The 24,778-nt window shown below is 32.9% G+C and overlaps 2 protein-coding genes across 4 annotated transcripts in view; one reads left to right on the top strand and one right to left on the bottom strand.

Annotated features, from left to right (window-relative positions):
* Positions 1–20,303, bottom strand: part of LOC148943846 (heat shock 70 kDa protein 4-like) — a 31,691-nt gene extending 11,388 nt beyond the window's left edge. Inside the window, exons 1-3 of the mRNA XM_089101399.1 lie at positions 20,161–20,303; positions 10,976–11,349; positions 3,706–3,945 (exon numbers count right to left, since the gene is read on the bottom strand). Of these exons, the coding sequence (XP_088957525.1) occupies positions 3,706–3,945; positions 10,976–11,349; positions 20,161–20,284 (738 nt within the window). The 5' untranslated portion in view covers positions 20,285–20,303. The remainder of the gene's footprint in view (positions 1–3,705; positions 3,946–10,975; positions 11,350–20,160) is intronic.
* LOC148943845 (heat shock protein 105 kDa-like) overlaps positions 1–24,778 on the top strand; it is a 221,648-nt gene that overhangs the window by 126,087 nt on the left and 70,783 nt on the right. The window lies entirely within an intron of this gene.

Here is a 24,778-nt window from a genome sequence, read left to right as displayed (position 1 = left end):
ATCTAATTTAATAATTTAAAAAAAATGCAAGTGATTAAGTTGTGAATCGCAAGAAACAAACAGATTAACCCCATTTATTATTTTTAATATTCATTTTTAATTATTTAAATTATTTAAAACTATTTTATCATTTAACGTAATCATTCAGAGTCGTATTCAGGGAGCGAATATTATTTTCCGAAATATATTTTAAAAAATCTGGTTTAATCGAGTCCCCTGGTACTAACAATAAATAATAATCGTATCGATTTTGACCCCCTCCCCCAATTTTCGTCCGACTCGTACAACAGTAATAAAATACATGTGAACTAATTTTGTTGCATTGCGTAATGTTTTTTTAACCCTGCCCCTCCAACAAAAATACCCCCCTCCCCAAATAAACATCCTGGGTATAACCCAGATAACATTTAATCTCAATCTTGCAATGCAGCGTTTTAATATTTGCTACTATCACCGCAACTACTACTAGTTTCTATCGTATTGTTATCTCGTTGACAAATTTTTGTTAGGATGACCCTATTTGAATTATTATAATATTTTTAATAACTTGTTGATTTACTTAAAGATACCATATTTGGGCCTAATTTTGTTTGCAATAAATAATTTATTTGATTTGATATTGTTATTAAAAGAACTTAGCAGAGCAGAGTATTTAGTATTATAAATTGTAAATCTAATAATTCAATAGGAAGTTTAAGTTTAGTGCAAGCCAATAAAATGTTAAGATTAAAAAAAAAAAATTCTGCATAGAAAAAATATAAACTAGGTACTGGAGAAAATTAAGGAGAAAAGTGGTTTTAAGAGTTTTAAACTTCTGCCTTACATTCCCTGGCAGTTGCGATTTTTTTTTTTTTTTTTTTTTTTTTTTTTTTTTTTTTTTTGCGATTGGTACTCTAATTTTTAATTGAAATACACGTTTCTAGATTTAGGAAGGCATTTCTTGTTTGCGCCAGAGAGATCCGCCACAAAGGGGTAGTAAAAACTCAAAATAGCACAGTATTCTCATATTCTCCTAGAACCAGAAATTTTAGGACCAAAGCCTGAAACTGGTTTCATGTTGAGCCCGAATTACAGAATCCTTAGAGTAAAGGCCAGATTTTCACTTCTAGTACATCAAGTATCGACACAAATTTCTAGTATGCGCCAGAGAGATTCAAATCAAAGTTAGGTTAGGTTGGCCTGAGGCCAACACATCATAAACTTGTGTAACTTTCTTGGGCACAGGTAGGTGTGGCCATCTAAAGGGTGGCCACGCCTAGAGGGAGAGTGAGAGTTTTCAAAACTTCTAGAAGCAGATCTACCAACTGCAGAAAATTGATTGAAATATGTGCGAAAATTGAAAAAAAAACTTATATTATTGGAATCCAAAAACAAGTTAAATTGCGATGTGAAAGTTACAACAGCTTAAACCTTCAACAGAAAGTCATCAAAGTAGAGCTGTATATATCCTTTGTGCCACAAGGTATAAATTCCTTGTGCCACTTTTACTCCACTTCTTTTAGCACCATTTCATTTTTTTGCAGGCTTGAACGTTTAGATGACAATTTTTGTATCATTCGATAACTAATAGTCAGCTTTAATCAGCTCACAAAGTACATTTTTGAAATTTGCCTTATCTATTGTTTAGACTAAAAAAAATACATTGAAAATTGTTGAAAAGAGAACCATTTTCCTATTTGTTAAACAAACATGGATCAAACTTATAAGAAAAAGTCTAAATAAATCATAATTCATTTTTCATTTATTCATCAGTCATTTAGTTTATAAGAATATACAACAATTTGATAACGCCCTGTACATGACAGATTTCCTGATTAACTCTGAGTAATTCTTGGTCGTTTTAGAAGCATGTTTAGATTTTCGATATTTAGATTATAATATTTGGTGTTAATTATAACTAGTTATAATAATATAATTGTTAGAATAAAGAATATTGAGGGAAACTAAAAAATTATAATTGAATGTAAATAAAAAGGAAAACATACTGAAAAGAAATCTCACTATTTAAAAATGATGGTTTAAAAATATCGAGATAGGTAAAGAGGAAAAGTAGAAGAAAAACTTTAATTTTCAATATTTACATTATAATATTCAGAATTAATTATAGTTAGTTATAATTAGAGAATACATACAATTGTTACTTGGAATACAATATTCAGAATAAAGAATATATAGAAAAAGGAAAAATTATATGTAAATATAATTAAAAAAGAAAGAATACTGAAAAGTCACATTATTTAAAAATGTAATATTTAAAAAAAAATGGGATGGGTAAATATTGAAGGTGTACTACTTGAAGGCACGATAATTAATTTGCTTATTTCAATCTGGCATCTTAATTAGTTAATCTGGTTAATACTAATTCTGACCTTAACCTCCTCTTAAGGTCAAGAGGTTAAGTATCTTAACCTCCTCTTTTCGTTTAATAAAGACATATTAACCACTAATACAAAATGTCTCATTTGAAGAACAATCAACTTTTTTTAATATAACGACGAAATCGAAATAGACAGGTCTCGGTAAATAGACAAGTCTAAGACTAATGAATTACACTAATAGAAATGTAAGGTAAAGTTATAGGCTAGTTCAATCTGTTGAATGCTCAAAAGGGAAGCATTTAAGGTAATATGCCTTTCGATGCAAGCTGAAGCTGTAGGCTAGTCGCAAAGTGGCCCATTTTACGAGTAACATGAACTCTAAATGTTGGGAACTCACAATCCAGCCCACAAAGATCATCTCATTAAGTTTTTTTTTTTTTTCATTGAGTAAGCACTACAGATCAATAACTAACTACCCTGGATTGGAACTACAATAAACGTAACTGAAAGTGAGACTGCATAATTCCCAATTTATTCCAAGAGTAAATGTGGTACGTGGCTGGTGAGCGACAGGTAGAAAAATCCCGAACCAACTGAGGACAAACCCTTCTCCCCAATTTCTCCCTTTTTGACCCCCTCTTTTTCTTCGCAACCTCAAAGGACAGTCATCCTCCAAAAAGAGGTCAGGTTCAAATATTCCGAACTCATTTCCTCAAAAGACAAACGCGACAAAATAAGCAACTATTTGTGTTTGATTTTTTATCAGCTCAGTTTTTCCAGTTATTTGATTCCATTTCCGTTATTGCTTCCGTTAAGCTGAATGGAGGCTGAGTTGAACGGGGTTGAGTTCAACGAGGATTGAGTTGCATAGTAGCCATGTCTAGAGGATCGAAAGAAATGCACACAGGCAGGTGCCTGTATATTGGAACACCTCCCCAATATTGGTCGATACCACCCTCGCCCCTCTCCAGAAAATTTGAAAGTAGGGGCCTCGAGATACTTCTCTTTACCAATTTTGACCCCCTAAACTACCCCCCCCCCTCAAGTATCAAACACATGTACACCTACAAAGACTGATGCTAAAAGCAACAGGAAATAGTTATTGTTATTTTTATATTTAATCGAATATCCAGTCATTCTTTGTAGACGAAATCGAATATTTAATCGTTGCGTTCGTATTATGTTCGCACATTATAGTATATATACATTTAACTGAAAGGTTATTTCATAGTTACATATCTAAATTTTTTTTCTTTTCAGACTGAAATATTATTATATACAATTTAATAATATTATTAAATTTAATAAATATTATTAAATTTAATAAATATTATTAAATTTAATAAATACTATTAAATAAATACAATTACAATGAGGTAGTACTTACACGTAGATCCTCAATTTTTTGGACATAAACAGACTTCTGACAATCCTCCCCATCTTCATACAGCCAGTTCTCCATCTCTTCAAGCTTGGACAAGAGCCTTTGTTTATCATTTGGCTTAAGGTACGGTTCCAGGTCTGTCTCGTCTGAGGCTCTATTCCTCGCGTCGTAAATGTATTCCTCTAAAGCATTTTTAGAATCCTGACGTTCACGTTCTTGACGGTCACTAGCTATCAACTGAGCCTAAAAAAACAGCAATAACTCTTCCCGTTAATTAATTCAGGAATAATAGATATTATTTCGATTCATCTTAATAGAAAAAGTTTACTACGGAATACACTTATGGGAATTTTTGTTAGAGCTGGTATTTTTATATACATATAAGAAAAGAAAAAAAGGGAGGCGCAAAAGAGAGGCCTATCAGTGCTACTCATACCAAAAAGTAATTTTCCTTGTTGTTCAAGGTGAAAAACGGCAATACTACGATTCAAGGTTTTTGACCATGCTGATTTCAATGGTGCCCTTTTCATTTCGATCTGCCGCCATTTTCAAGTGGTATCTGGCCTTTTTTCAAATCACCATAAATTTGTTTTCCCAGTAAGCTTTACTTTTAAAATTAACCGTAATAATAGCTACCATTCCTGAATCAGAGTTAAATGGCGATTTTTCTCCAAACGTTTTTTTCAACTTTAGGCTGAAACGCGATCTAGATTTGTCACCATTTTGGTAAAATTCGTTTCCCCGTCCCATCCCCATTAATATATCAATTAATATAATAATTATATTATATTTTACATAAAATATATAATATTTATATAATACTTTATATAATTTATGATATATTTTTAATGTATTTAATATAATATAATTAATATATTAATTAATATATTTCATAAATCGTCTGCTGACTAAAACTACAGATCTGAAGGTCGATAGCCTTAAGCATAAATAGGAGGAATTTCAAAAGGCAATTTGTTTATTGATACATCAGTTGATTCGGAGCTTTTAGATAAAGACATTAACCTTTGATACATCTCAGATTCTTAATTGCTTCACATTTCGGCAGAAAAATTACAATAATAATTTATACACCTAGGGACTTAGCTCATATATTAGCTCCTACAAATATTCCCGAACAAATCAAATTGAGGAGCCAAAGGGTGAGTACGACAAAAAAAAAGAATGAAGAGAAGAGGAGTCTTTGGTGTTTAAGAGGAGTCTTCTGGAATATTCTACCATAGGAGCATAGCTCAAATATTACCTGCAGCGCCAGGAAGTCATAAAGGTTTTCAAGGGCACCTTTTCTAGCATTGATTTTTTGCTTTGCCATAACCTAACAAGCATAGAAACTGGATATCTATTCAAAAGACATGAATTTCTGTCCAGGAGCAGCATGTTCGTAAACTTATAACTGTCATTAGTGAGGATTCAAGCGTTCTAATTTAGTTCAAAGACTTAGCTACCTGTTCTTCCAAAAAAACTTCAATTACTAAAAAAAAGGACTGTTCGTGATAAGATATTTGTTCATTTTTCTATGTGAAAAAAACTATCTATATAGATCACAACATTGAGATAAACCGATCCCCCTCCCACCCCTTTAATATTTTTCATTGTTTGCTGACTGAGATTAGAGACCCCCTGAAGGTTGAAAGCCCTGGGCATAAATAAGAGTTCCAAGACGCGATTTGTTTGTTGATGCATCAGTTCATTCGGAGCTTTTAGAGAGACATTACCGTTTCACACCTCTCATATTCTTATTTGCTTCGCATTGTGGCAGAAAAATCCCCTCTCAAATTCTAAATTGCTTTACATATCGTTCGCAATAAGATATTTGTTCGTTCAACAAGATCGTTCCAAATAAGATATTTGTTCTTCTTCTGATGTACATAGATCTACATAGGTCACAACTTTAGGAGAATTCATTTAACCCCACCCTGCCCCAAAGACGACATTGCTACACTGGAATCAAACATTCATGGTTTATAAGGCATAACTGATGATGTTTCCGAGGCCTCAGAGCGCATTAGACTTGCCATCAAGTGCCCTAAAACTGAAGTAATAGCTCTCAGCCAATCTGATCCAGAGTGAGGTTAACCTTAGTGCTGAGCCAAAAGAAAACATCAAGAAACGCAAAATGTCTATGCTATATTACAACACCAATTGGTGGATCGCGAAAAGAAATCTCCGCCCACATAGCAAAGTCCTTGGGAGCCTTTACTTCTCTGAAAAAGACTTATCCTATAGCCTTATGTTATGGCTCAGGGGGATCTCATGAACCTTATGTTATGGCTCAAGGGGATTTCATGAACCTAATGTTATTGCTCAGGGGAAATTTATGTTATGGCTAAGGGAGATCTTTATCCTATAGCCTTATGTTGTAGCCTCATAATATGGATTAGGGGGATCTGATGCAGGTTTGCCCACTGTCGACGTGTCAATCAGGCAAAAAAAAAATTAATTTTGCTAAAAAACTTTTACTTTTTCTAAGACAGCACTGTTCTTCTCCTAAAACTTTCAAAAGAATCTCAAAGTTTCTTCTCTTAAAATTTCTTTTCTTAAAACAATCTCAAAGAAAAAGTGACAAAAAGTGATTTTAGTGGCTGCAGCCAACCCCTGAAATGAATTTTAAATTGTCTGTGACACACGCCATCTAAAAACAAAAAATATAGTTTTGTAGTTTAGAAACAGTTCAAAGAGAAACGGTTTCAAGATTTGAGCTTGAGTAGTTTCGCAATTTATTCTGCCAGTCATTAATACCAGTCATCACCTCAGGTCCTTCTCGGCAACTTCCAAAAATATTCTTCAGCAACAATAATTAAACCCCGGCGCCGCGCCGATGAGGGAAGACCGGCGGCGGCGGGGCCAAAAACAACGCGCCACCACTGCGCTGCCGGTTATATGTCGGCGGCGCACCGCCGGCGCGATCAATGTTGACCGCAAACATTAATGTTTTCATCAGTCTTTCTCAAATCACAGCTTAAATTTACAACAGATTCGAGCCTATTCATGAGTTCAAAAATTCACAAGTCGCTGGCTGGAAACGGGTCTTCTGCGTCATTCATCAAGAGAAGTAGAAATCTCGTAGAAACGAAATGGCTGTGGCGTTTCAGAACCCTTGCATACTAGTTTAAATATCTATTAGCTAAGTATTCTTAACATAAATAATTATCAAAATTAGTAGTTTTTTTTCATCGCGAATTACTGCATACAAAACTTCAAATACCGTATCACAAAATTCGTCAGTTATCAGGGTAAAAACTTTGAATATAAGTTTGAACTTGAAGCTTAATTTTTTCATAATGCCCTTTGCCTCTATCTGTTTTGTCACCTTTAAAACATTTGAAATGGGCGACTTTGATATTGATTGTTTTTTTGCTGTTTTGGATTCCTAAAATGGCTTCCTTGTATTGAAAACTGGTTTTTAATAACAATTTAGAAAAAAATACATTTTAAAGTTTTTTTGGCTTCTTTATAGAATACATGTCATGTAGGCTTAGGCTGAACTGCTGCTTTTTTTATTGCTTTTGGCTGCTCTTTTGGATATTATTCATTTTTTCTTTTGGGTATTCATTCCGAATTATAAACTCATAAATACCTAATATCAGTTAAATTATAAACTGCATCTAAAAGGAGTAAATTTATCAAATTGAAAATACATCATGAACACTTCACATGAGAACACTTCAATTACACTGAAACAAAAAACACTTAATGGTTTATTCGGTATGAAGAAAAATGAAGTGCCAGCTATTTTCTTAGGTTAAAAATGAAAAGCTCATCCGTTTTAAATGTAATTAAATGAAATAATATACAGACTGAAGTAGCTCCTGGAAGATGTTGAGATTTTCTTCATAGTTCGTCACTTTTAATCCAAGCAAAATGTTAGGACACATAGTATCAGTTATTGAGTTTAAGCTTTGATTTCCAAATGCTCACAAAAATTACCAAATTTAAGAAAGTCGCAACAATAGGTTTCCTGTGGTCAAAATACTCAAAGACTGCTCTTTGATCCCTACCCAGGCTCAAAGCTTCTGCTATGGTCATATCCATGGAAATCTCCAAAGAGTTTCTTTTTAAAATAGCTTTCAAGCATAGCTAGGGGTATTTAGCCTTTTTTGCTTTTTTTCAAAGCTTTGAAAAAAGTGTTATAATATTCCAAATGTTACATTTGTTACGTTTGTGCATATTTTTGGTCATCATTTGTGGGGTGATCAAATTTTTTAAACCACTGAACGTTGCAACACCTAGTACCCTGAGGTCATAAGACTGTCAAAGACTCCTGCTTGAACCCCCAATTTGAAAGCTTTTATTTTGACCTGGCCTTTTAATGTTATTTGGGCACTGGACCAAGGGCGCCATTGTCACTCGAGCGCTACGTTAGGTGGGGATGTGGATATCGCTTTCGTCACACCAATTCGTTTTAGTGTGAATCTGCCTGGTACTTATGAATGAATGTTTTCGAAGTAAACTCGTTTCATCAATAAAAAAAAAAAAAAACGGGTTGGACGCATGTGTCCCTTTGCCTTTGGACGATAAAACTATACAAGTGCTGTATCAAGTATAACTCACAAAAATCTTGTTAATTTTTGTCAACTTTTCAAATTTTTGGCATCCCTGCTTTCAATAAAAAAAAACGAGATATTATCATTTAAATGTAATACCTCCCCCCCCCCTCTGGATACAACCTTGATAGGATACCGTCTCAGATTTAAATTACAAAAATCATTTAATTAATAATTAACAAGTTAAATATAAGTTTAAAAAAAACATGAGAAATAATTTTAAACAGCTTAGGGATCCTTGAAAAAAAAAAATTTAATGTATGAGTAAATGGGTACAATTACAAAAACAAAAATTTATAAATTATTAATATATAACACAAATTATTGGAAAACTGAGTCATAGTTTCGCCGTGGCATTAAATAAGATCCAAAGAATCTACTTAAAAGGGAGCACACACAAAAGCCAAATTACGCCAGTAGCCTATGAGAAATCGCAAAATAACCAAGACTATGAACAAGTCCCAATGGGGGGCCCTGGGTCTCTCAAAATATTTCAATGGTTTCCCAGGGAATTTGATATCATTTTCTTCTGTCTCCACTTTAAATGAAAAAAATAATTGTCTTTTCTGGCATCCCTGCTTTCAATAAAAAAAATGAGGTATTATCATTAAAAAATGATAGCCCCCTATCCCCCCCCCTTATAAGCAATAATTTACAATTTTTTATGAATCATATTTTTGGGGTAACTTCCGTTTCAATCTGTAATTCCCCAACCTTGTACATAGCTTAGTCTATAGCTAAATTTTGACTCAATAGAAGGTTTTTTTTTGGGAAGGGGGAGAATTTTCAGAAAGAAGATCATATTTTCTTTAATCTATCAGGCTTTCAGCAATTGAGTATTAAACATTAAGAAAATCTTATCTAAAAACAGCAAAAGAAAAAAAATTCTGAAACTTAATTCAGCTGTAGAAAGAATCTGTCGGCTATCAACTTCAAAATCCCACTGAAGGCTGAAGCTGTATAGTAGTGAATGCGTTCTATAGTTCTATTCAATTTGAAAATAAAATTCTTGACTACGAATAATGTAAGAAATAGTAATCAGGAAACTGCATTCAAAATTATTTAAAATCATTTCATAAAGACGATACTTTTTTGTCAACATATGAAGAACTGTGTATATTGCAATATTTGCAATTGCATCAGACTGGTTTTTATGCAAAGTAACAAAAGAAACGAAAATTAACGAACAAGAGAGTAGTGAAGAATTATGGTATGCAAAGTAATATTTGGCAGGGAAAGTCACTGGTGGTAAATCGCTAGGGGTGGAACCGTGATTGCGTAATTTTCGGGGATTCGGGGAACCAAATTTTTGTTCGGGGTGACGCATAGATTTTCGGGGGAAATACTGGAAAATTCGGGGATAGTGCAAGCCCTACTTGACTTCTAATCGGGAAAATCAAAATACTAAACCACACGAGAAAGAAAAGCTCCGACTTTGCGGTTGACGCAATAAAAATTTTTCGCAAAATTAATTTAAAGTAAGTCGAACAACGCCGCCTCTGCCGGCGGCGGCGTAGCGACACTTCGGCGGCGGTCAACTGGGCCTCTCGTCGGCAGCGTTCGGTCGATCCACCGGCGCGGCGCCGGGGTCTAAAAATAATCATATCTGCACCTTCTTCCTTGAAACATCTAGGACTCCCTTTTAGCTCATCTACTGGGCTACTAACAGTGTTAACAGGTAAGCTAAGAGAATTAATCAGATAACTTGCTTGAATTGGTTTCGCAAAATAACCGTGGATAGATTCTACAGCACTTTTCTGGCCCCCATCCTCTTTGGTCTCATAATGGGTTGTTTTTTTGTTTTTTGTTTTTTTTACATTACCTGAGCGCAATCTAATTTGCTCGTTTTTCTTTCTTCTTTCTGTAAGTGTTTTCGCTACTTGTCGCTCTGGACCGGTGACCTTGATCCTAGACTCGTTCTTGGTTCCTATTTAACTAAATATCTCGTCCAAAATTGACTAATTTGTGGATATATTCTACAAGTTTCGTGTACGTATTGTTGAAGTTCTGCTTAACTGTGCAGTTTTAACTAGTTGATATGCATTAATTTTCCTTGAGTGTTTTCCTCTAGAGATCCATTTCATTTATGCTCCTCTAAGTGGTAAAGAGGTTAGATATAAATAATCATCATTAGCAGCAGGTGCAAGTTCATGAAAATATACGGATGGGGGGGACAACAATTTTGGTTTCAACTTTTTACGAGAATGTAAAAGGTGTTTTTCAATATTTCGAGGGGTGGGGATTTAATCAACTTTTAAATAGAAATATGAAAAAAAGTTTTAAAAATCAAGGAGGGCAAATGCCCCCATGCCCCCTCCCTCCTAATTGGGGCCACGGATCAATAGTGCACAATGCAGGCTTGATTTTTACATGCTATTTGTTTGGTTAAATATATACGTGACCCCTGAAAGATAGATATTTTTACAACTCAAGTAGTTCAAGTAGTTTAAGATCCCCTCCGCCTTTCCGGGTTATGCTCCCTTAAAGTTATTGGAGATCATTTTACAATTTAGGAAAGCAACTTACCCAAAAATCTTTATATTTGATAGATCTGGCGTTTAAATACACAACCAAGTATAAATAATACATGCTGCCATCTATATTCAGCCTAGCCTAAAAAGTACTCACGGCACATCCCAACTTTATACCTAAATATGTTGATCCAAACTTCAAAACTTATGAATAGCTTTATCCAATGACAGGTTGCTTACCTCCGTTTCGGCATATTGATCAACAACCGCATCAGAAAATCCGTTTGTTCGGCTTTCAATTGGCAACTCTGTCGTCTTGACAACCAATTTCTTGCCTTCATCTGTTTTCTTCCCTTCTTCAGTCTTCTTACCTTCTTCTGTTTTTGCCTCCATTTCCATTTTCTCCTCTTCTTGAGATTGATGCTGTTCCGTGGATTTTTTCTCAGATTCTGGCCCATTGGTTTGTTCTGTTTCCATGGCTTCTACTTCTGTCTGTTCGTGGAGGACTGCAGTACTTACAGTAAATATTCCATGTGTATTCACCTTGATTTTAATCTTGATTTTTTGGGCTTCGTTGGTTGGAGATGAGCGTACTTCTTTGATCAGGAAATCACCTAAAATTTAAAAAACCATTTGATTTAATATTTTGTAATTAAATAGATTCTACTAATTTATTGACTAATTTTACAGTTTAACAGTAAAAAATCGTATCATGGACGCATTCCAGAAACGAGTTCAACCACATCGGACTGTAATCAACCACATCAGACAGTAAAAAATCGTATCATGGACGCATTCCAGAAACGAGTTCAACCACATCGGACTGTAATCAACCACATCAGACAGTAAAAAATCGTATCATGGACGCATTCCAGAAACGAGTTCAACCACATCGGACTGTAATCAACCACATCAGACAGTCAAAAATCGTATCATGGACGCTTTCCAGAAACGAGTTCAACCACATCAGACTGTAATCAACCACATCAGACAGTAAAAAATCGTATCATGGACGCATTCCAGAAACGAGTTCAACCAAATCAGACTGTAATCAATTACATCAGACATTAAAAAATCGTATCATGGACGCATTCCAGAAACGAGCTCAGCCACATCGGGCTGTAGCAAAAAATTGCTTTCTATGGAACAAATTTTGATATTTTTTCAAGACCACGCTGCCTTTCTATGAAAAAACAAATCAGAATTTCAATAGGGATAGGTCCTTTTGTTAGACAGTGAAAAACAAATACAAAAGTTCTGGATATTTCGAAGATAGTCGGCTTTCATCATCATCAGAGAAACTAAAGAATTATAATTAACACAAACTATATTTATATAGAACAAAATAATTACTTCCGGGTCACAGATTGTTTCCGGTCCATTGGCTTAACTGGTTTATTAACTGAGTTCATTCAAAGTCTTTATTCTTTAATCTTGCTTAATTTTACGTTGAATTCTTAATGAAGGTAGCACAATCTCTTTGTCTTCCAATTGCAAACGAAATGTTTCTGAATTTATAGTTATAAATTTTCCTTATCTTCCTAATCACCCCCATACATAAGACGTTACTTCACTCAAGACTTTAAATGAACCCTCTAAGCCAATGGACCGGTAATTTTCTGTTCCGATAGTTATTATATTTATTCTGCATAAATATAGTTTACAATAATTATAAAACTTTAGTATCTCTGCTGATGACAAAGACTGACTATATCTTTCTTCTTCTTCTTCTTCCAGAATTCCTTCTTCTTCTTCTTCATTTCATTGCAATATCCCAGATATGTCACAATTACGTTTTTGGTCAGTTAGTATCAGATTTCCATGGAATTTTCCCTCTTAACTCGCAGCGTCATTCATATCCAAAATCACTTAAGTTCAATTTCTCACAAGAGTTTAGGCGAACTACTAGGGCAGGATTTAATTTGAGGCATATTGGTCCAAAGGTGTGGAATTCTATTCCTCTGGATATTAGAGTGCGCTGACTACCAGCAATTTCGCAGAATGGTGGGGAAGTTTACCTCTGCTTGACTTTGGTTTTATTTACCTTGTTTGTATTTGGGCAGTGGTGCGAGAGGTTTTTTTTTTTTTTTTTTTTTTTTAATTTGTTAACGGTGTTAAATAATTTGTTGTAATTTTTAGTGCGCTCAATTATGTTACCAGGTATGTGCGCAGGTGTATTGTGAAGCTTTATGTATATTTCACGAATAAAATATCTGTATCTTGTATTTGTTTTTCACTGTCTAATAAAAGGACCTATTGAAACTCTTATCTGTTTTTCCATTCAAAAACAGAAACATGAAGAAACGAAGAAACGAAAGGAACGAAGAAACGAAAGCTTGGCAATACAACTTCAGACGTTAAAAGAAATACAATACGTTCATATGAAAAATTGGGTACTTTTGTCTTACAGCCACCACACTCAAGATCTTGTATCGCCACCATGAGACAATAACCGGTTTTCATGGTCTTTATACCAGACAATATTAGCTTCGGTTCGGTGGGAAACTACATCGTAGCTATATTTCAAAAAAATATTCAGTTGGTATATTGGTTAAGTTAGGTTAGTTCAGTTACGTATTTAATATAATGCAGTCAGGGTGGCCCCCCTTCCATAATTCTTTGTTGTAGTTTAATAATTTTATTGATAAAGTATTATATTTTCATCATATTTTGTTTTATTTCATTAGCATTAACCAAACTTCACTTCTAGACAGAAATTGAGTGTGGTGGCTATAAGACACAAGTACCAAAAATTGTTTATGTGCGTTTCCATTACGCTTTTCCAAGTCGGATATTTTTTTGGGGGGGGGGGCGAACCCCATATCCCCTCCCAGTTGTTTATGTTCGGTAAATTGTTGCTGATAGTGGGAAGTATAATAGGGGTCCTCTAGGTATGATGCATTCTAGTTTTATGATCAATCTATCCTTTACCTTTCGGGTCCCTTTATCCCCTTGAAGAAAGAATGACGTTAAGACACTTAGTTCATTTTATTTTAGATGTCACCAATTTTCAATTAATCTCCCCCATTAGAATAGTAACAGTAGAATTTTCCCTAAGTTTGATTCCCTAATTTTCCCTAAGTGAATCCCCATCAAGAAGAGAAAAAAGAGTTAAATATCTTTGATAATATGGAGTGTATGATTGATTGCAATTCCACTCATAATAAAATAATAAAAAATTAATATGATATAATAGTTAATATAATACGATATTAAAAAAAAAAATAAGTATAATATTATCACAATGCATAATACAAATGAATTTACATATAAATAATATAAATCAATTAATAATTTAGGTTAAAAGCTCAAAACTAGAAAAAAAGAAATCAATACAGTTTCTCCTGAAAGAGCAGGAAGAGGAGGGCAAAATACCAAATCCACTATCATACTAAATAAAAAAAAATACACACACAATATCCAATTAGTGGCACAGATTACACCCTCATTAAATACATTCCTCAGTTATTCACAGGTTACACCCTCAGGCACAGGTTACACCCTCATTAAATACATCCCTCAGTTATTCACAGGTTACACCCTCAGGCACAGGTTACACCCTCATTAAATACATCCCTCAGTTATTTCACAGGTAAAATTCAGCAAAATCCAAAAATTTGCATTCCCAGCGTATTCAACAAATTCCAATCCCTCAAATTTCCTTTATGCATTGATCTTATCCCTCAGTAATGTAGCCTATAACTCCGACTGAAATTTCACAATATCCCACCCCCTAACACTATCAACAAGCATAACGACTGCTTAACTTAACAACACCTGATAAATAATTTAGCAACCGCTTTGAGCTAAATTGCCATAAATCACACCATTGTTTGAGATGCGATCTCATCATTTTTAACCTCTTTAACAAATATTTCTTAAATCAATATTTAATAAATTGAAATTTTTAGTGTTTTATTTTAGACAAAGCAACACCCTATTACCTCAAACTTTTCCGCATTATATGTGAGGGCCTTTTTCAACTGTGCTGTGGCAGCACCAGCTCGTTCTTGCCCATTTTTTCACCCTACTATGCTGCCCAGTTCAGTTTCTTCCAAGAAAGTGATCCTACCTCTGGAGATTTTACAGAAAGTGTGGGTTGTAGCTAAGATTGATGAATGTGACGTTCTTAAAAAGATTACTCTTATCCAGAGCCAAAAACTGTAAGTTAAAGTAGAGTTCTACAGTCTATTACAGCCTATCACAAGTTAGATTACATATAGTCAAATCCCAATTTAGATATAGTAATAGAAAGCATCTATCTCACGTGAACCGTGAACTGAGAAATTCCAATTGAGGTTTCTCCCTCACCACATAACTGCAAATTAGTCTCATGAGTTTTACTATTAGGTTGCCAACCACCCCCCCCCCCCCGTCAATTTCCAGTTGTAAGCAAATGAAATATTTTCGTTTGGATTTTTTTAAATGGCAGAGATGAAAATAAAATAAAACATCTAAGCGTCTAAAAATTAGGTTAATTGAGTGTCATATTTTACTAATTTGTAAATTTTTCATGGACCATTTTTATGTGTGTTTAGTCTTCAACATATTTTAGCTGTCTAGGTGGTTTCTGTTTTGTTTTATTCGGCTTTGACACAAGAAGCAAAATCGGTTCCATTAGGACTTGTGACAGTCATTGGAAAATAAATATAGTCTATATTGGATAATTATATAAATGATTTATTTACAACACATACCATACCAACATAAACACATGGCACTCGTCGAAGAAGTAGAAACGAAAAACAGAAGAAACGAACAAGAGCAAAAAATATTTATCAACTAGTAAAATAAGAGAATAAAATTACGATTTGGCGAAAATCGGGAGAAAGCTGAGACTGACAAATTTCTGTGTAGTTCGTAAAATAATTTTTAGAATGTCTAATTTTGATATGACAGCTCTAGGACAGGTGTCCTACAGCCAGAGTTGCCATTAGTCAGTTTTATTAATTTTTCTAATGGGGATATCGAAATAGGGTTTACGACTTGAACTGTGTTGGTGTATCATTGCCTTTCGTTGCCAAATTTTAACATTTCATGTTGAAATCTTTCGTCACTCTATAGTCTCCGATCATCTGTTATTTCTTAGTTTTGAAAAAAAGATGGCGATGTGGTACCTTAAACGATCATTCTATCACGTCCATTATAAATTTTTTATAAATATATAGTTTTTTTTTCATTATAAATACATAAATTTTTTAGTTTGGGTGACCAAACTAAACAAAATTGATTAGGCAGCCTTGCCATAACTTGTAGAGCTTGGATATTTTAACATTTTGTGTTGCAATCTTTTGCAACTGATTAGTTCCACCATTGTCCGTCATATTTAAGTTTTATAAAAAATATAAAAAAATTAAACACAGCCCATAAGCAGAGGATGCTAACTTCATCAAATAATGCCCGTTTTTTAATAGATGCACTAAAATTGGTTTAATCTCATTGTGACACCATCTGTGACACCGAATTTACCTGATTAACTATCCTAGAGTCAGGGTTGCCAACAACTCATTTTTTATCTATATTAATGTAATTGCCTTTTATTGCCATATTTTCACAGTTTGTACTGAAATCTTTATAACTGAATAATTGTTTATTATCTGTTATATCTAGATGTTATATCTGTTACATTATCTGTTATATCTGTTACAGGCCAAGAACAAGCGAATATTTCGACAAGGATCTACGCCAAGTCGTCCTCAGTGCTAAGAAAAAAGAAAACAGGAAGAAGAAAAAATTGGTTTATTTATATAAATTGGTAAAATTTTATAAATTGATAAAATTGGTTTAATCTGATTGTGGCACTATCTGTGGCACCAACTTTATCTGATTAACTATCCTAGAGTCAGGGTTGCCAACAACTTATTTTTTTCTATATTGACGTAATTGCCTTTTATTGCCATATTTTAACAGTTTGTACTGAAATCTTTATAACTGAATAGTTGTTCATTATCTGGTAGATCTAAGTCTTAATAGGGGGAAAAAAATTAAATATAGCGAATAAGCAGCGGATACTAACTTCATCAAGTAATGGCAGCACCTAGTTCGCTAATAAATTTACAAGGATTGTTTTCAAGCGATTCTTTCTGATTAACTGTCTTAGAGCCAGGGTGGCCACAAGTCAATTTTTTTCTTATTTCCCTTTAATGAAGATCTTAAAATAGGGTTTACGATTGAAGGTGTATTGGTCCCAAGTTTGGTATTGAAAAAAGAAGGAAGAAAATTGATTGTCAAGAAGAAAAACGAGGACATTTCCAGATAATGGCCGAGGTTTTCCAGTCTGCAAGCTTTCAGGGAGGAAACATTTGCACCGTTTCCATAAAGGAAACTTCCCTAAGGTGCAAAATTTCTATCAAGGAAACTTCCCGGTGCAAACGTTTGCACTATTCCCATAATAAGAAACTTCCCTAAGGTGCAACGTTTCCATAAAAAAAACTTCCTGGTGCAACGTTTGCACCGTTTCCATAAAGGAAACCTGCCAAAGCCTCATTTATAACACACTTAAAAATTCCCGTTGCTTTATATAATTTTCATTCACAAGCTGCTATTTGGTAACTGAATCCTGAAATTAGTAATATACTTGGTAAGCAACTAGCAGTCGAAAAAAGCTTTACACAAAATGACCTCCTAAGTTTCAATAGCCACTCAATGTTTGATAATTCTTGAGGTTCGTTTTGTTTTATTTTGTCCTGAGGACTTCTATCTGCCCTTAAATCGTCTCGAAGCAACGGTGAAGCGGTAACTAAATGTAGTACCCTATTTTAAATTAACTGTTTTGTTTCTGAGGTTCGTTTTTTTTTTTTCTTAGGACCTTTAACCAATATTTTTTACTCTTTATTTAATCTTGCGCACTGAGAACGGTCGAGTGGACGAAAATATCGGACGAACGGACGAAATAACGGACGAAAATATATGCATATTTATCGTTCTTTTTTCTACTGGCCGGAAATGTCCTCGATTTTCTTCTTAACAATTTTCTTCATTCTGTCATACATATGAAACTAAGAGAGAGGAAAGGAAATAATAAATAAAAAATAAAATAAAAAAAGTGAGAAAACGAAGATTTTATCAGTCAGTGGCAAAATAAAAAGGCGAAGAACAAGCGAATATTTCGACAAGGACCTACGCCAAGTCGTCCTCAGTGCTAAGAAAAAAGAAAACAGGAAGAAGAAAAAAACAACAACAAACACTAATTTGAAGTTAAGTGGTGAGAAAGAAGAAAAAAAAGGAAAGGAAAGGAAGAAAAAAAACAACGAACACTAATTTGCAGTTAAGTGGTGAGAAAGAAGAAAAAAAGGAAAGGAAAGGAAGAAGAAAAAGACAACAGCGAACACTAATTTGCTGTTAAGTGGTGAGAAAAAAACCTCAATTTGAATTTCTCAGTTCACGGTTCACGTGAGATGGATGCTTTCTATTACAATATCTAAATTGTGATTTGACTATATGTGATCCAGCTTGTGACTGGCTGTAATAGACTGTAGAACTCTACTTTAACGTAAAGTTTTTGGCTCTAGATGAGAGTAATCTTTCCAAATTATAACGTCACATTCATCAATCTAGGCTGCAATCCACATTTTCTGTAAAATCTCCAGAGGTAGGATCGCCTTCTTGAAAGAAACTGAACTGAGCAGCATAGTAGGGGAAAAAATGGGCAAAAACGAGGTTGTGCCGCCACAGTACAGTTGGTACAGTTCGGTACAGCACAGTTGAAAAAGGCCCTCACATATAGGGCGGAAAAGTTTGGAAATTAGGGTGCTACTTTGTCTAAAATAAAACGCTAAATATTTTTAAAGCTCGCAAATTAGTCGTAAATATACTATTTCTCCTAAAATAAAATCTCCAACTAATAAATTGGTTTTAAAATACAGGTAAAAAAACATTACTTGAGACCAGCTTGAAACAAGCCCACCGGAAGCTTGTCCTTTATCCTTTATCCTTTAACTTAGAGCTTGTCTTTATCCTTTAAACAAAAAGAACATCAGTGGCAAAACATGAAGACGAAGAACCTGTCTGTTCCCTTGTTATCGGATAAACTTCGAAAGGTTAGATTTTTGTTTTTGTTTTTTTTCTTCTTCTTGTTTTCTTTTTCTTAGCACTAAGGACGACTTGGCGAATGTCCTTGTCGAAATATTTGCTTGTTCTTCGTCTTCTTGTTTTGCCACTGACTGATAAAATCCTCGTTTTCTCACTTTTTTATTTTATTATTGATTTATTATTTCCTTTCCTCTCTTAGTTTCATACGTCAGGTATAGCCAGTGTGGTCTTAGAATTTATTTATTCTGTCAAACACAGCCAGTGTGGTCTTGGGAATTATTTACGTCAAGTTTGATGTATAATTGTGTTCTTTGGCATACCTTAAAAGATGGCACTGAAATTTTTCGCAGCTGAATAGTTTTTCATTGTCACTTGGGTGGCAATCAAAAAGTAAAAAACAAAATTAAAAAAAAATTCATACAGCCAATAAGCAGCGGATTCTGGCTTAAAGTAATTACATGAAAGGATCTATTATGATTGTTTTCAAGCGACTCTTCCTGATTCGGACAGAGTAGCCACTTAGGTAGTTTTTACGCTTTTTGTTATAGACCTAGAGCAGGACCCCTAGAGAAGGAAACATGTTAAGAAAACAAGTCTTACTTTATAATATGAAGAATAATTGTAATTAACATATTTTGTATGCACTAAGCACTATCTTCACTTATTCAGTTGTTTTTCCACTTTTTCTAGCAAATTTAACAGTTTTCTCAATAGCATTTCTTCAGTTTTGAAACTTATTGAGTCATCCTTGAAACAGAGCACCTTAAAATTTGTTTATAGAATTAGTTAAATTCAAAATTCGTTTAAACAAAATTCGTTTATAGAGGGCGCTAAAGAAGTTGCTACGAAATTTTAAATGAAGCGGCATCAGTAACTATTTGTAATAATTTCTTCAACGCCCTCTGTAAATTCGTAGCAAATTCTTTAGCGCCCTCCACAAGCAAGGGGTCCTGTTCTAGGTGCACACCCGTTTTTTTTATAGAAATTATAAAAATTAGGTTTATGATAAACTCTATTAGCGTCAAGCGTCTGTAAGCATTGTTATCAAAACACCACTAGAGAAGATAGACAGAGTAGACAGTTGCAAAATAAACTAGGATAGAGGATGAACATCGTGACTTACAGCTGCAAGAAAAAGCAGTCAAGCAATAGATATATTAGTTTACAGTAAGCTAAAAGACAACAGTTTACAATAGGCTAAAAGGCAATATATGTTACGACAAGTTCCTTTCTTCTTTTTCTTCCATTCCACCAGGAATTCTTTCCTGGCGGTTTGGAAGGAGACGAAACCGGTTATGGAGATCTTCTTCTCACCTGATGGATTGCCGTTATTGCCACAATTGTCACTATTCTTGATAGGTATATTGTGGCTCATAGATATATTGTAAACTTACCTATTTCACGTCTAGGATAAGGTACATGTCCATTGTAACTAGCACGAATGATAAAGGGTTCTTTTCTTTTCAAGGTCAGCATTTTCGTGAATGGGGCCGGGTTGAATCGGCTGAATAGCTCCATTTCTCTGTACAAACAAAATACGAAAGTTAAAAATCTGAAGAAAAGACAAAAACGAAAGAACGAAATTAGGAAATAAGGGGAAAAATACGGGAAAAAAGAAAAAGAAAAGAAAAAGAAAGAAAGACAGAACATAAGAAAGCCTATAACGAAAAGAATTCTTAGAATAAAATTAATTTATACTTGGAGTCAATGTAGCTACACATCATCCTTGTCTTACGTTTTTTTTTCGTCTTTATTGGCTACACCGCCAATAAGGACTAGCTTTAACTTCCTGACATCCAATAAAATTTTGTACATTTAAAAAGATGTCGTTTTTTCTGCGACAACTTAGCAAAAACAAAAAGCATCCTAGATAATAATCCTCCAAAACTGGTGATGGAACAATGCCAAGCTACAATGTTAGCTTTTTCTAAGTATTATAAGCCCATGTGACACATACCAATACCAGGTATTGGTACTACCCTTTTTATATACCCTTTTATATAAAGGGCATTATATAAAGGTAATACCCTTTTATATACCAATACCAGGGATTGCACTTTTTTGCATACTTGCAGCAGCTCTCCTTTTTTGATTGCATGGTTTTGACATATCAATTTGACATTGATAATTTCAGAGACCACACTGCCTTTCCATGACGATAAATAAAAGATCAAATAGGGATAAAATCCTTTTAACTATTAAATAGGGATAAAAACACTATCTATTAAAAGGATTTTATCCCTATTTTAACTTTTATATATCAATTTTACATACCAATAACTAAATTTCAGAAAACATTCTAAATAATAATCCTCCGAAAACATATCAAATGGTTCAAAACAACTAAATTTAGAGTGGTTTTCTTTCATATTTCTGGCTTTTTGGCAGGGAAAAGAGTTATTTTGTGTGATTTATCGATGTAGGAAAATAAATTCAGTATAACTTTTAAGCGTTTTTAGAACAGTTAAACTTTTTTTTTTGCTTTCATAGTTTTTTGAAATATCAATTTTAAATATAAATAAATAAATTTAAGAACAAAATATAAATATTAAACCACAGAAAAAATAAAAAAAGGTTAAAATTAAAAATATTTAGAGTGGTTTTATTTCAAATTTCTGGTTTTTGGCCTGGACATGAGTAATTTTTTTTGATTTATAGATTCATGAAAATAAATTCCGTAGAAATTTCAAGCGTTTTTATAAAAGTTAAAAATATTTTCGGATAAGAAATAATCGAATATTTCGGCTATAACTCAGCAGCCGTCTTCAGCAAAACGAAAAAAGTAGAGCAAAAATAAAACCCAAATTATAATTAAAAGCAAGAAAACTAAAAATAAAATAAAAAAGTTCAGCTAAAACTAAAAGAAATAGGTAATTCCTATAGACAAAATCGAATCAGAAGCAAGTTTCTAATGTTTTTCTCGTTTTTTGGCGGATCGAAAGAATAGAACTACGCGAATTCAGGTGTATTATCAAGATTTAAATTTAGTTACTTTGAACTAATTGACTTATTTTCTATATCAAACATAGGGAAAAAGTGACTAAAAAATAATATATAAACATGTACTATATCTATATAATAATATAAATTACTTTCGTCATTATTAATTAAATTTGTGCGTAACATACAAAACCCAGCGTGCAATATAGCTTATTGATTATTATCAATACTATTAATATAATTATAATAATAAGATATATTAATATCAATATAACAATGAATTTTACTATTATATGTAACCCGCTAAGAAATAATATAGAAATAATATACTAAGAAATAATATAGAAATATATATTATGTCTAAATAATAATATAAATTACTTTCAACCTTAATAATTAAATTTGGGTGTAATATATTAACCCCACGTGCAATATAGTTTACTATTTATTATCAATACTATTAATATAATTATAATAATAAGATATATTATTAAGTATAGTAACCCGCATAAAGAAATAATACACTAAGAAATAATATATAAATATATATTATATCTACATAATAATATAAATTACTTTCATCATTATTAATTAACTTTGTGTGTATTTGGAGTTTTAATTAACTTTTGGAGTCGTACCTAGAATTTCAAAGTTAAGAAGTAATTTGAAATACTGAAATATATAAAATTAGGAAATTTTTTTAATTAAAACGACGAACTATAAAATTCTTAATAATCATTAATCGAGTAATTATACTACATGATTCGCCACACTTTCAACGTTCGTAACATAGCAGGAATCCAAGAATTACAAGTATGGCAAAGATTAATTTTGACAATTCAATATTAAAATGTGGAGAAATCAGTGAAAAGGATTGCAGAACATGTCTGTGAACTATAACAAAAACTAAAAAAAAGAGAAGATACGATTGGAATTAAATTCATACACAAGGAGTATAATTGGGAGTATAAAGGAGTATAAATTCATACACAAGGAGTAAGATATCTTTTTTTCGATAATTGGGCCTTTAAGGCCTCCAGGCTTTTGTGGTCTTCAATAATACCTGCTGGGAGGCGTGATTTCAATCCTAGTATGATAATAATAATAACAACAATCGTTATTCATAAAAAACGTATATCAAAATAATACCCAGAGACTATAGTCTGTAAGGGACTAAACACAACACAACATCAATAAAAACAATACAAGCAAAATAAAAAGATAGGAAAGAGCAAAAAAAAAATTTGACTTACTGGGCCTTACACACCCAGGCTACACAAAAACATGCTACAAACGCACTGCCAGCTATCCCAACAAAATACTTATTTACATAATCCCATACAAACACAAACCCATCCCAAAATATAGCAAGCTTTCTCTTTGAAAACAGATTTGCACCCATCAAGTTGTACTCCCTTTTGAAGCCCAAATTTCAATAAGATTAAAAAAAGGTCAATGATTTTTTAGACCACACAGCCTTTCCATTTATAATATATTAATTATAAAAATATAATATAATATATATACATAGATATATATATATATATATATATATATATATATATATATATATATATATATATATATATATATATATATATATATATATATATATATATATATATATATATATATATATATATATATATATATATATATATATATATATATATATATATATATATATAAATATAACAAATAATAAATATATGTATAAAATACATATTAAATATATATATATACAGAAAATATAGTAAACTGAATCTAAAATATATTGAAAACAGGTATAAATTTTTTTTTTCTAATTTAAAAAAAAGGTTTTAATAAGATTAAGTCTAATTCATAGCAATTTAATAAAAGCAACAGGCCAAAACCATACATATACGAAATAGTAAAGAAGGTCAACCTAATTAGCTTCAAACATGATTAAGTTTAATAATAAAGGACAAGTTATAACAAACTTCGAAAAAAGTCAACGAATTTTGCGAAATTTGCAATGCAGAAGATTCATTTAACCTTCCAAACAGTGTAGTTCTTTAACCTGTTTTTGATTTTGATCTAGGGCATATGTGAGATTTTCTAAATAAAAAATGTTTCCTTTTGTAGAATTCCATATTAGAAGATAATTCGGACTTATAATAGAGCACATATAGAAGACATCTTGGATCTATTAGATTTTGTTTAATTGTGAATTTTTTCCTATTTTTTTCTAGCTGTTTTTATTTCTTTATGTTTAGTTTAGGCTAGTTTTCTTTCTTTTCCGTTGATAAAGGCTTCCAAGAGTGAAGTCAAATTATTCAGATTTTTATTGTCATTTTTTATTATACGTTGATTCTTTTAAATTCTTCACTGTCTAATTAAAAATTTTGCTGTTTTTAATATATTTTCACTTCAATTAAAGAAAAAGTTTTAAAAAAGCCAAGATGACAAAACATCAAGCCATTGATATCATCAATAATACATAAGCTTCGTCTCACCCCCTTAGAGTCCCACGTATTACATTTTACCCAGATTGAGCACCTTTTGCTAAAAATCAGTAGAGGTGACCCTAAAACTCGTGACAGGACCACGTGGTCCTGTCAGCATTTTTAATACTGACGGGGCTCCAAATAAGGGCATAGCCTCCCTAGGGAGAACACGTGGTTAATGGGGTCAATGACCTCTTTTTCCAAGGTCGATTTATTTGATGTTTCTATGTGTAATAACTCCGGAACGAAGGTTGCACATGCGCATTGAATTCTAACGGGAACAATGTTATTGATCTAGGACTCGAGGGGGAAGTGAATTTCCGAAAACTTGATTGCGTAATCAAAGTGTGTCAACAACAACAACATCGACCATGACATTCGCTGAGAGCGTGCACTTACAACAACAACAACATCGACCTTGGAACACCTGTGCTGTCGACCTCAATTCACCTATCGTGTATCAATAATTCCCCTTAGAAACAACAAATTAATTCCCCTTTCTTGACAGATCAATCAATCAATGACATCATCTGTCAGACTTTAAAAATTTTCGCCTAGAAACATTTCTCCAGGAATAGATCCAAATCATTAATGTCATTGCCTC

This window comes from Artemia sp. Qi Xiang Cuo, chromosome 15 (genome assembly GCF_049724085.1).
Source record: "Artemia sp. Qi Xiang Cuo chromosome 15, ASM4972408v1, whole genome shotgun sequence".
Classification (NCBI taxonomy): domain Eukaryota; kingdom Metazoa; phylum Arthropoda; class Branchiopoda; order Anostraca; family Artemiidae; genus Artemia; species Artemia sp. Qi Xiang Cuo.
The sequence above is the reverse complement of the archived record's forward strand: the minus strand, read 5'-3'. Positions and strand labels throughout refer to the sequence as shown.